Genomic DNA, 13716 nt, shown 5'->3' with positions numbered 1-13716 from the left:
GGGGTAAGATTTGTATGCTAAGGGGTTTTATGGGTAAGGGGAGCGAGGTCGGGTTTTTAGGCTGGGGGTTTAATAGGTTAAGGCAGGGGTGGCAATCTTTCCCCACTTCTCCCCCTTTCTGCTGCCCTCCCTGCTCGCGCCCCCACTGCCTTGCCTTGTCTCCTGCGTCAAATAATGCCGCGGGGTCACATGACGTCACGTTGCCAAAGACAAGGTAAGGAAAGTTGCAGAGGCCTCGCGATCCCTCGGGTAAGGGGACCGGGGGTAAGGTTTTTAGGCTTGCAGGGATATCAGGGTAAGGGGACCGGGGTGAAGTTTTTATGGTAAGAGGACCGGGGTAAGGTTTTTAGTTAAACGTTTTTTAGGGTAAGGGGACCGGAGAAAGGTTTGTAGGGTAAGTGTTTTTTAGGCTGTTAGGGGCTTACCTTGGCGGTGAAGTGGCCAGTGACGAGATGTCCCTGCGGCGAGGTGAGTGGCGGTTAAATGCCAGCGGTGGGTGGGTTAGTCGCGACCAAATGTCCTAGACAGCTAGGGTAAGGTTCTAGTATAGTGGTACTAAACTGTGAAAGCTATAGCGACAATATACCGGTACCCCTATAGTTAACTACTATTGATCTTTACTTTGGTTGTCCTAAAAAGTCTTACAGTAAATGATAAACTCTGTATATTGTATAAGAAGGGAGTAAATGTGATAGAAAGCCGGGGATTGATGTGTGATGAGGTGTCGAGAAGACAAGCAGAACGTACCTATGTGATATGGCCCACAGCCCAGAACCATCATTCCGTGATCATCAAACTTGATATCATGCTCCTGAAAGAGAAGGAAGAGAGACGTCATTAGCAGTATTGAAGGGAAGCGAATCGTAGAAACAACACAGGAAGCGACTTCATACATCTAATCTGCTGTCAAACCTTAGGGTTTTATTGCATTTGTGGGTTTTGGGCTCAGAAGTGTCACAGTCCTCCAACAGCCCCGTGGTAATAATCCCAAACCAAGGTATGTGAAAAGGGTGAGAAAAATCACAGATGTGTGTAATAATAACACCAATACAAGAAATACATCACCAGGGCCTTACATTAGAGTCAAGTAAAATGTTTTATTCACTCAGTATTTATTATTATTATTATTAATAAGAAGAATAGAAGCACCTGTGACATTTCATCATTTATCACAAATGTAGCCTGCAGGCCTGATAATGTTGTAACAATAATGATTATTGTAGAAATTGGTAGAAATAGAAAGACAGTACAGTATACTTTTCCCCCCCACAAACAAGGCTGAGGTTTGGAGCATTGAAGAGGGCGGCGATAGAGAACACAGTACCTGTCCGTTGTAGGTGAGGTAGAGATAGTTGGTTATTGCAGGGTATTCAGCGGCCAATGTATCGATCTACACAGAGAATAGAAGTGCAACTAAGTGAGACAGCAGCGGGGAAATACATCAGGCCCCAGCGGGGTGAGCCTTTAAATCCTGGCGCATTAGAGCATTTTTATTTGAATCTGATCTGAGCTGATCTCCAATTTGCCCAATGTTTCCATAAAAGAGGATTGCAAACTCTCCGGGTCCGTATACCTTGTATTGTCACAGCACTGGCAATACTAAGCTAAAGCAAAGATCCTGGCGGGCTCTATGTATCAAGGGGCAAATTCACTATTTCGTTGCAACTCTGAAATATACCTGCGCCAGGCAGCGTCTGTGTTAAATCGAAGTTGCGCTGTTTCAGTAGTATGTCTGCCCCTTCTGCGTTCAGATGAGGGGATTATGGAGCAAGTGCGAGGACGTTACATTTGCATATTGGCGCACGTTCTACGTGGCTTGCGTTACTTTGCTTGATGGTTTTCTCCATCACCTTAAAGGTGGCGTAAGTCTGGGGTTTTTTTTTTTTTAAGCGCAGCGTGCGTCAAATTATACAACAGTAGAAATATACTTCATAATATACGTCGTGTTTCAGGCCGCAACAAATATGCTATTGTAAGGTGCCAACATATTCCGCGGTACGACGGGGGTACAGGGTTATGTAAACAGATTACACACCAAATACGGACCGACAGGCACAGACGGTAATGAGGGTCCCGCCCATCAGAGCTTACAAGCTAGAGAGAATAAGGGGCAGTGTTGGAACAAAGCGTAAAGTGGCTGCTCATTGTGGGACGGAGTGTGGCTCAGGATGGAGTGTGGTCCAGCCGCACTGCTGATCCCATCAAGGTTTGGGGGTGCGGATGTTAGGGGGTGTTAGATAGAATGGAGATTGGTTGTGCCATGCAGCTGGTCCCAATGGGGTTGGAGTGGGAGGAGGGGGGTGTTAGAGGTTTACCACATACGCTTCCTTGAACAGGTGAATTTTCAGGGAGTGTTTAAATGTCTGATAGGTGGAGGGGCAGTCTGATAGGTGGAGGGGCAGTCTGATAGGTGGAGGGGCAGTCTGATAGGTGGAGGGGCAGTCTGATAGGTGGAGGGGCAGTCTGATAGGTGGAGGGGCAGTCTGGTGGCGCGTGGTAAGGAATTCCAGAGAAAAGGGGCAGCACGGGAGATGTCTTGTAGGCGGGAGTGAAAGGAGGTAATAAGGCAGCAGGAAAGGCGGGTGACATTGACAGAACGTAAGCGTTTGGTGATATATTTAGGGGATGAAGGATGAGATGTAAGGGGGTGCAGGGTAATTGAGAGCACCTCACAGAGCCCCATGTGTCCTATTGCCTATTTAACATTAAACACTTCACATGAATACATAGAAAACAATTAAAGATGATTTTCTTGTTTAATAATCTACTTTAGCACTAGTACTTTGACTGTATCTTTTTAGACCTTCCTCCTCCTCCCCCCCCCCCCCATCCCCCTCCATACAATTCTGTAACAAATCGTATACATTGGAAAAATTGATAAAGGAACTCACAACAGAATTGCCAGACGGAATTGCCAGGGAATACCTACAAACTCTAGAAAAGGGAACTAGCTGGAGATTCCCAGGCATGGCAGGGAACAGAAACACGGTTACAAGTTTATACAGACACAAAGAATTACTTGCAATCTATTTTACTATCTGATTTATGGACTTCGCAGACCCAGTCTCAACCTCCAATCCACATCGTCCACCTTTCACCCTTAGCCCCTTGGCTGACAATGGGGTCTCTCCGGCAATAAAGGGGGTTTAGCATTAATTAGCTCACCAAGAAACCTCATGGCAAATGACAGGGAGAAGCCTACAAATGCCTCTGTGTTACGACGGCGCATACCAAGTAACTTCGTTAAAAGAGAGATGCTTCCCATGAATGCAAAATGACTTTGGTAATGATGGGGCACTTAAAATAAAGTATTAGCCCATAAAACAATGTTAGCACCACGGGAGATGGCTCCGAGGCTGGGTTTTTAGAGCCAGATGCTGCACGTTTAAACCAGGTCAGCTCCTGATGTTTCATGATTACAGGTTTTTATATACTGTTTAATTGCCACTTCAGCGGAACGCCAGAGTTTCAATGGGAGCTCGAGAAGAGCATGGCAGAAATTGCTTTGTAGGTGGAATAAGGAATGATGGAAATGAAAAATGAAATTGCCTGATTAAAGGGCAGGTTAAGCTTTGGGATGACTGTTGAAAATCAAGATTGTGATATGATTATCTTATTAACGAGTCAGGATGCTTGATTTATGCTTCCATGCAGCAGCCTGATTAGTTCACCCCTACAGCAGAATTTCAGGGAGTCAGGAGGGCCAACTTCCTTCCTTCTACGTCAGTGGTTTCCAACTTTTTTTGGTTAAGGAACATTATCATTACTGTATATTGTAAAATTCTGCAGAACCCCAACCCTCTCTAATAGCGCGTCTGAGATCAGATGCATTGTAAGAACCCCAACCCTCTCTAATAGCGCGCCTGAGATCAGATGCATTGTAAGGAACACCAACCCTCTCTAATAGCGTGTCTGAGATCAGATGCATTGTAAGGAACCCCAACCCTCTCTAATAGTGTGTCTGTGATCAGATGCATTGTAAGGAACCCCCAACCCTCTCTAATAGCGTGTCTGAGATCAGATGCATTGTAAGGAACCCCAACCCTCTCTAATAGCTCGTCTGAGATCAGATGCATTGTAAGGAACCCCAACCCTCTCTAATAGCGTGTCTGTGATCAGATGCATTGTAAGGAACCCCAACCCCCTCTAATAGCGCAGCTGAGATCAGATGCTTTGTAAGGAACCCCAACCCTCTCTAATAGCGTGTCTGTGATCAGATGCATTGTAAGGAACCCCAACCCTCTCTAATAGCTCGTCTGAGATCAGATGCATTGTAAGGAACCCCAACCCTCTCTAATAGCGTGTCTGTGATCAGATACATTGTAAGGAACCACAACCCTCTCTAATAGCGCATCTGAGATCAGATGCTTTGTAAGGAACCCCAACCCTCTCTAATAGCGTGTCTGAGATCAGATGCATTGTAAGGAACCCCAACCCTCTCTAATAGCGTCTGAGATCAGATGCATTGTAAGGAACCCCATCCCTCTCTAATAGCATGTCTGAGATCAGACGCATTGTAGGAACCCCAACCCTCTCTAATAGCGCGCCCGAGATCAGATGCATTGCAAATTGTTCTGTATTCGCTACAATTTTCAAATGACCTGAAAATTGCAGGAAACACCTTTAAGGATGCCTGGGGAACCCCGGTTGAAAAACACTGTTCTCACTAACTTTATTCCTATATACAGTAACAGATAGGCTCAGTTTTGCTTCACTGATCTCACTTCCAGGAATCCAGTGTGTGAAGTAACCTTTTATCAAATAAAAGAGGCACCTCTAACTTACTGTAGTACTTACAGATGTATCCAACCTTACCGTTTGCACAGCCGCGAACGCTCACGGTCCATAAGGACTTACGCTGTGGAAGGTCCCATTCAGAAGCACGGACACCGCAGCGCTTTCGCGCCAGACACTAGCCCCAGTGCCGCAGACTTTGGCTTTTTCGGCCGCGGTGCTGGGGCAGTAAGTATTGCTACATCTATATATGCTGTGCCACAGCTGAGATGGAGGGAAATGGAGCACAGCCAACTTCCAGGAATCAAGTACGTAATATATCCTCTTTAAACATCACAGGTAATGCCTCTGACTCCATGAAATGACTATAAACAAGGTTTCCTGCTCCAAAGATATTTGAAATTGGACATTGTTGTTCTCCCCCATCAATTGACAATGAATGGAACATGCTAAAGTGGGGAACGGTCTAAAGTGCTGATTTGCCAGTAGGTTTACTTCATCTAGAAACATAGAAGTTAAAGGTAGTAAAGGGACATATCCACCATCTCCATTCAATGTGAGGGTGTGCCCTTCCAGGGGTGTGCTCCTTTAGTAAGTCTGATTAAGGCTGTAGATATAAACCCTTTGTTACTATTTTTTGCACTCTCCTAAGAAGATGTGCTCCACAAAACTATGCAATAAGCTGTAAAGCCGCGTACCGGAGCTTAACTGTTCCCCAGCACAGGAAGATCTTTTCACGGTATTTTCAATATGTCAAGAATGTTAGGCACAATAAGCAAAGTCACAACATCATTGAGCTTTTCAGAAGAAGCCATTTTGATTAGTTAATGTCATAACTGGAATTTTCATTGTAGCTGCAAGACTTTCTCACCTGTTTCACCCATGGCTTGATGTTTTTGTTCAGCCTCAGCTCTCTGGTCTGGGCTTCACTCAGTCCCATGCATGTCCCAATGTACCGGTCCGAGAAACCAATCTGTTTGGCCCTCCTCAGTGTCTCCTCCGGGATAGATTCACTAGGGTGGAACACGCAACAATGGTATTAAAACTCAATCTACAGGACGTCTGTCATTCCATGTCATCTCTTCTGTCACAGAGACACATCCATCAGCTAGCCAGGAAAAGGGATCATCTCGATCCAACTACAGTACCTATTGGTATTCTTTTAACAAACTGCCTTCTAACTGTGTAAAATACACCATCATCTTTATTGCTATGTTAATAAAGTTAGTCTTTTCCAAACGCCTACTGCCATTTATATCATGCCTGCTTGATGTTTGTTTAAGATTCCACCAGGCACCTCTTTGAAAGTTCCTCTGCGCTTCTTGCATGCCGTGTTCAATAATACATGATAAAGGAGGATGAATAAAATTCATCTTAATGAGTTTCCACCTGTCAGAAGAGGTGCTGAGAAGATATAGGCAGGGATCGGAGGACGCCTGAGGCATCCCAATCACCAGGGCTCAAACAACATCCCTAATGCCAGCCTGTCCTTTTATCACTAGCACCAGCTAATCATCCTACAGGATACACAGGTCACCAAACAGAGCCAGCCACCGCCAACCAACCGTCATCAGTTTTCAACACACATATCACTGAGGACCTTTTTATGTCCAACCTTAACTGCTGTGAACCTCTAGCCATCAATTATACATGTTATGCAGAGACCAGAAACACGTGCCCTGCAGCATTTTGTGACAGGACAGGCCTGGGGGTAGATGATAGGGTCTCCAAGAGTTGGGCAAGTGATGCTCAATTCCCTGGCTAATTATTATGAATGACTATGCCATTGACCCAAAGGCTTAGGTCAAGGGTTACCACCTGCCTCCTAATCCCCAGAAGTGGTCAACCTTCTGTAAAAAGTCCAACCCCGGCTGATTGTTTGATCCCGGATCCATGGGCACTTGTGGCTTCCACAACAACCATCAATAATTTATAAGCGGGTGGCAAACTATATCAGAACCAGAATAGCCATCTGATTATAAGAACTCTTGAGGGACCTGTCCTCACTATGTTCTCATTGATATTTTATTTAGCTTGTGTGCTTCAGGAGAATGCTAAGCAACAGCTGCCTCACCTCTAATCCTGCAAGTCCACTCCTTCCCTGTCTCATCTACATAATATACAATATTTTACCAGGAAAGATGGATAGATTTCTTGAAAATGGCTTTGGAATGACTACTACCCAACCAGCACAATCTTGGAGACGTTTCACTTTGAAATATAGTGTTTTACTTTCAATCAAATGGTTCTTGCAGTTTGGCAACAAGAATGAAGCCAACCAAATACTGACCAAGGTATCCATGGCAACCTGCCAGGCAGCGAAAACAGTAATCTTCATAAGAAACCCAGATAGAGAGTTGGTCTCAATTAGAAGAAGAATACACAGAGAGATGCAGGGGGTTCTGAGCTCACACAGGCATGGCAGGTATTGTGAGCAGGGATATCACCATTGAGTGAAGCAAGGAGTATAAGTTCATAGAAATGAATTGCAGGCCTGGGGACATCTTTCACGATGTACGTGCACGGGTATTGTATTGGTTTGTTATTCCCTTTGTTTTATAAACCTGTAAACTTCTGCTCAATAAGATAGAATCTGAATTGCATTATTGGGGTGGCGAGCGTATACTTGGCAGCACTATGGATTGGGACAAAACTTTTTATACAGGTTTTCAGTGACTCCTACGTGGCCTTTTGTTCTGTAAAACATCCACAACTGACTCCAACTACGATATGTGAATGCAAAGTGCAACATTCTCTGCATGGTGCATTCAAATCCTGCTTCTTGTTTTTAACTGTGTCCACTTATGGATATACATCACAAATGTTTCTACAGTCTATGTCATTAAAATAGTATCAAATAAAAAGCTTAAAGCTACAAGTAACTGCAGAATATGGTGGAGAATTACCTGCATTTTTCACCAGACTCTCTTTCCAGAGGGCATTCTCTCTTAATTATTATTGGCGTTTCTAGTCTGTTGCATGAGCCTGGAGCGCCCTCTTCTGGCCATAGTAAAATGGCACACTTCAGGCCAGGACCCAGAATAACACGTGAAACAGCCAATAGCTTAACAAGGGAGGATCAGTACATGTGTCATAAACCATGGAAGGGGCGAAGGGAGTCAGCAAGCCAGTGATTATGATGTACAGCTAGGGGCACACATTTACTGCGATCTATCCCTCTGCTTTTTATATGGCCACTAAAAGACACCCTGAGATTTATGAAGGAATTATCATCATTTTAAATGAAGGTAGAGAGGGGGGAAATGCAGAGCTGGAGGGCTGGAGAGAAAGAACATTGCAGAAGCAAGGAAAGATATGTAGTGTGTCTGATCTCAGGGCTTTATTTATATTGTACCGGTGTAGTACTGTTTAGTATCCGAGTAAAGTGGAAGCACTCCGCAACTTAGCCACACTGTTACATTTCACAGCTTGCAAAGGAAGCCCCAAAGTCTAACTTACAAAACAGCACCAAATACATCACAGTAAACATTACAACACGTAGAGGAGAGTTACTAACCTCCGACCAGGTTAATGCAGAATGATCTCACGTTAACTACCATTGACTTGAATGGCTGTTAACGCAGGTTCATGGTACAATATTCCATAGTGGAAATATATGTATGTATATCTTTATATAGCGCCATTAATGTATATAGCGCTTCAAAGCAGTAATACATATGATAATCATATAAATAACATATAATACAAATTACATAAAGGGAAGAAGTGCTTCAGACATAGAAGTAACATTTAGGAAAAGGAGTCCCTGCTCTGAAGAGCTTACAATCTAATTGGTAGGTAGGAAGAACGTACTGTACAGAGACAGTAGGAGGGCGTTCTGGTAAGTGCATCTGCAGGGGGCCAAGGTTTATGTATGAGGTGTAAATTATCAGTCATGGAGCTACTCGTATGCTTCCTTAAGCAGGTGTGTTTTAAGGTGGGTCTTAAAGGTGGATAGAGAGGGTGCTAGTCGGGTACTGAGGGGAAGGGCATTCCAGAGGTGTGGGGCAGTCACTGAAAAGGGTTTAAGGCGGGAGAGGGCTTTAGATACAAAAGGGGTAGAGAGAAGACATCCTGGAGCAGAACGCAAGAGTCGGGAAGGTGTATAGCGAGAAATTAGCTAATCTCCCCCATACAGCATATGGGTTCTTGTCTAACCAATACATGGATGGATACTATATCCAAAATTAAAGTGATCAGGGCTATAAGAGAAAAATAGTTCGTTGAATATTCACAGTGATCGACATGTTTAAACTGCTTTGAGGAGAGATGCACGGCAAAGTGTAGAAAATCATGTAGTTAAACGGTTAATTGACCCTAAAATATGAATTAATATTGACTTTTATGGCACAGGCATGAGAGTTATTACAAATGCTGTTTTTACTTAAGCTTTGGCAAGAAACTTGTGTCTACAAGGATACCTATGAAATAATTTCACGTCGATGTAATGAAACGTATCAAAACGATATCCACAATTCTCCGTGTCCAATAACTTAGGCATTTTGAATGCTGTACTGTCTGCTTATCTCGTTTCTATCTGCCTGGACTATATTCATCTTTCTGTCTGCCAAGAACTGATGAGGCTAAGTGAATTATTTGTGCTCTCACAGTAAATCAGTGAAGAGAAATGTGTCCACTATCCACATTTCAAAGTCCCAACCACCTGTTCCTAAATCTGCTTACCAAGGAATGGACTTTTAGTATTACCAAATGCAGGAAACGCTTATTTTTAACTGTATTAGGTTCTTGGGGGTCTACCTCATTTTTAACATGCTTTAGCTCTACATGATTCAATAACTATACACAGTTTTTCTTTCACCCAGGCTTATATGGAGGGTTGGGCGTATTGTCATGCAGGTCACGGGTTAATGTCTCTATCCATGTGACCTCATTCTCCTTCCATTGGTGAGTAGAAACCTCAACATGATACTGTATGACAGGGTGACTGCTCTTACCTCTTGCTTGCTCTGATGGTTTTCTCCATGTTTAGAATGCCTTGCATCTTGTACAGGAACCACTTATCAATGGCTGTGAGGTTGTAGATCTCATCAATAGAGATTCCGGTTTCCAGGCCCTGATACAAAACATAAGAGCTTGGACCTCAACTAACACATCTCCAGTAGATATACCTGTGAGACTTACTAATGATCAAAGCATGAAAGTGTAGAGGACAATTTGTGAAACGTCAAAAGAACAAAACAGTTTGCTGTCTCCTGACCTTGATTTAGGATTAACATCTTAAATTAGTTAAGTCAGAGACTAAAGCTTCAAGTTATTATTTTAAAGGAAGGAAGCTAAAAGTGACTGCATGTTGTCATTTGCGTGTGAAGTAATAGCTTTTTCTGGAAGTCCACCCTGTTGATTAAACAGTGGCCCATTCTATTGGGCACACATTTATACACCGTTACGGTCTCTTGCTTTATCCCTCATAATACCAACGCCAGCTCTGTCAATGTCTATAGAATTTGTACATAAGTACTCCCATCTTTTTGCCCACTGGCTGTACCACCCCACCTGTATTTTTGATCCCTCTCCCTGCGCCTATCATTCTTCACCTTAGCCATGCTGTAGACACGGGTGCTGGTAGGCTCAGCCATTTCCTTCCTCAGGTTCACATCTGCTGCCCATACTTTTTTCATCGGAAGGTTCGAGCTGAAACCATCCACCGAGGGGTGGCACATTCTCAGGGCCTTCTGGAAACTCTCCTCAAATGTACGGCCAATGGCCATGACCTGCAGAGGGGCACGTAGGTTCAGTATGAGCTATGAATTGTGTGGAGTAGATCATTAAGCAATGACATAATTGAATTACTGGCCCCAAAGCTAGAATAAGTTGGCCAATGACAATATTGTGTAGAGTATGAACAAAGTAATGTTCAAGGACAGAGACCCTTAAGTAATGCAGATACTGTATCAATTAATGGAGCAAGACTCAGACATGCATTGCTCAGAATATTGAATTTCAAAGCTTTATTGTTAACAACATTGTGCTGTACGTGCAACAGGGTGTGCAAGGGGACCATTCTTTAATTTGTGCATTGTAGGATTGCTTTGTGCTGGGATCCTGAGATGCGACTTCAGCTCACCTCTCCCACACTCTTCATGGAGCTGCCAATCAATCCTGAGGCTCCGTGGAAACGATCCAGATCCCAGCGGGGGATTTTGGTCACCATGTAATCCAGGCTGGGTTCAAAGCATGCTGTGGTCTTCCCAGACACAACGTTCCTGATCTCAGGTAGAGGGATCCCCAGAGCGATTTTAGCAGCAATGAAGGCCAATGGGTATCTATAAGAAAGATTATTCAATAACATACCTAACAGACGGTGCTCAAAGTGGTCCCAATTTCCATGTATATTGCAAAAATAATAGACTTGTTCGGTATATTTTGGTGCAACCAATGACACAAAGGAGTCAGCGTTCAAATCTCACTAAAGCAAACAATAAAGATTGAGCCAAGGAAATAGCTCTTTCTTACCCGGTGGCCTTGGAAGCCAGAGCAGAGCTGCGGGAGAGTCTGGCATTAACTTCAATGATGACGTACTCCAGTGAGGTGGGGTGCAGGGCAAATTGGATGTTGCATTCTCCAACGATCCCCAGGTGCCGCACTACCTTGATGGAACAGGCCCTCAGCATCTGGAACTCCTCGTTGGAGAGTGTTTGGCTGGGAGCCACCACAATAGAGTCCCCTGTTCATTACAAACAAAGTATGGTCACACCATATAAATGAGCAGTGAGAAGAATATCTGCGGTCCACTTAGGACCGTAATGCATTGAAATACAGTGATGGACAGAGACACAGAATTAAATACAACCCAAAACCTCTTTAATAGCTCCTTAGTCCTAATAAGCCCACCAAAGTAACAAAGACAGGGATATAAACGCCTCTCCTTTAGTGAATTTAACAGCAAACGTATCTGCACATGTAGAACCCAAGGGTTGGAAATGAGCCAGAAGAAGACGTAGATGTCCTACACCGGCAGAGTCGCCCTTACCTGTGTGGACTCCCATGGCATCCACATTCTCCATGTTGCAAACGGTGACACAGTTATCTGCCGCGTCCCTCACCACCTCATACTCAATCTCCTTCCAACCCACCACTGAGCGCTCCACCAGAATCTGGTTGGTCATCGCTAATGCCTTGAGGAGAGAGGGGCGGAGGGTAGTGAGGATGTAAGAGAGGTGACACGATACATTCCTACATTGCATTGCGATCCGCTGCAGGGAGGGAGGCGCTCCTGCCCCAACAACAGCGGGAAAATGGACACAGAGTAATAGAAGCTTGTGCATGTGTATAACGCCATCTCACATGTTAACCCCTTACACTGTGAAGGAAGATAAATCATTTTGTGGAAATCGTCACCTCGTAGTAGGGAAGGGGTTAAAAGATTATCCGAACCCCCCCTCCTCCCCCGCCATTCCTCCCAATCTTTCCCAGATTACCTTTGTATTCAATGTGTGGTATTGGATTGTACAGTATTTTATGTAATTGTATGCTATTTTTCTTCCCTGAAAACCTTAATAAAAATTAAAGTTATATATATATATATATTTTTTTTTTTAAAGATTATCAGTTTTCCGACTATTTTTTTTTCTCTTACAATTTATCTTGTTTTCTCTCTATTTTTATGTATTTACACATTTTTCTCTCTTCCTTTTCTCCTTTTCTCTGTTCCCTTACTTCTCCTCTCCATTCCTCCCCTATGCTTCTCTTTTCCCCTATTCCACTTCTCCTCTTTACACCGGCCTTCTCTTCCACTTGTTCTCTCTCTCCCAGTAAATGAGCAGCCCCGGCTGCGTGTTTATTTTTCATTGACGATTTCTGTACCCTCCTGTACAATACCGTGTCTGCTTTCACCTGGCTAGTTATATTAAGTATACTAGATAGGGGACCCCCTGCTTCAGCTACAAGTCATATGTCAGTGGTGGTGGTGGTCCTCTGAGTTAGATTAAGGATATATACTAAACAAGAGAAAAAAAACCCAGTTGTGGCCACTTTGCCACCCTACTGGATAATAAATGAAATTAGATTAATTAAATGTATTAAGCTAATTTCACTTATCATCCAGTAGGGGAGCAGAGTGCCCACAACTGGGGTTTCTTTCTCTTGTTTAGTATATATCCTTAATCTTGTATATATCCTTCTCTTGTTTAGTATATACTCGCTATATTAATACAGCTTCTCACTTTCTGATAAGGCCCATTTCAGTAGGGCTGCCTGCTGGAGTGGAGAAGATAATAAAAAGCAGGGGTTGCCGTGTGGAAACTCTATTGCAGGCGCTGGGCCTTCTTTAAAAAAATAACAATTAAAATAATGTTGGTTAATCTGCTATAAAGGGCATCTCATGGAATTCACTTTCAAAATAGGTCACATTGGCACATTGGGAGGGTTTGCGTCATTAACCATATCAGCTATACTCTCCCTCTCACTCTGCCCCCTCCACAAGTCAACCCCTCCATTCTAAAACGTTTTATTTATTTCACTCCCTCTTTCTATGTTCCTTCTGTATTTTAATATTTTCTTCTCTATTGTATCATGTTGTTGTATGATGTGCTTTCCCCTCCCCCCTCGCCCCCTCCCCCACCCCCTGCTCAAGGCCTACATGCCCTATTAGCTTTTGCAGCCAGCACCTGTGCATTTAGTCCATTAAAGTCAGCACATTGAGTGCTTGAGATGTAGCTTTGAGAGAACGGAGAATTGGGCAGATAATGTTCCCAGCCTTCAAGTGGAGCCCACGTGTTTACCTTGGTCCCTAGGTCTGTGAGTGTCTCCTTGTCCGGGCACAGCCCTGACCCCAAGCCCCCCAGGGCATAGGCAGATCGAATCATGACGGGATATCCAATCTTATCTGCTGCCTCATAAGCATCATTCATCTGCAAACACACACAGAACATACAGTACATGTTAAACACGCAGTCCAACCTACCCACATATATTGGAATTGCAATAAAATGAAAGATCTTGTCAATATAACATGTTCTTAAT

The 13716-nt window shown here is 43.7% G+C and overlaps 1 protein-coding gene across 2 annotated transcripts in view; it reads right to left on the bottom strand.

Moving 5' to 3' along the window:
* CPS1 (carbamoyl-phosphate synthase 1) overlaps positions 1-13716 on the bottom strand; it is a 48537-nt gene that overhangs the window by 15148 nt on the left and 19673 nt on the right. For both annotated transcript variants that reach the window (XM_075607194.1, XM_075607195.1), the window contains exons 16-24: positions 13476-13604; positions 11726-11870; positions 11209-11419; positions 10820-11018; positions 10290-10466; positions 9690-9808; positions 5606-5747; positions 1325-1390; positions 748-811 (exon numbers count right to left, since the gene is read on the bottom strand). In XM_075607194.1, coding sequence (XP_075463309.1) covers positions 748-811; positions 1325-1390; positions 5606-5747; positions 9690-9808; positions 10290-10466; positions 10820-11018; positions 11209-11419; positions 11726-11870; positions 13476-13604 — 1252 coding nt within the window. The remainder of the gene's footprint in view (positions 1-747; positions 812-1324; positions 1391-5605; positions 5748-9689; positions 9809-10289; positions 10467-10819; positions 11019-11208; positions 11420-11725; positions 11871-13475; positions 13605-13716) is intronic.

Source organism: Ascaphus truei, chromosome 7 (genome assembly GCF_040206685.1).
Source record: "Ascaphus truei isolate aAscTru1 chromosome 7, aAscTru1.hap1, whole genome shotgun sequence".
Classification (NCBI taxonomy): Eukaryota; Metazoa; Chordata; class Amphibia; order Anura; family Ascaphidae; genus Ascaphus; species Ascaphus truei.
This window is presented reverse-complemented; position numbering and strand designations above follow the sequence as displayed.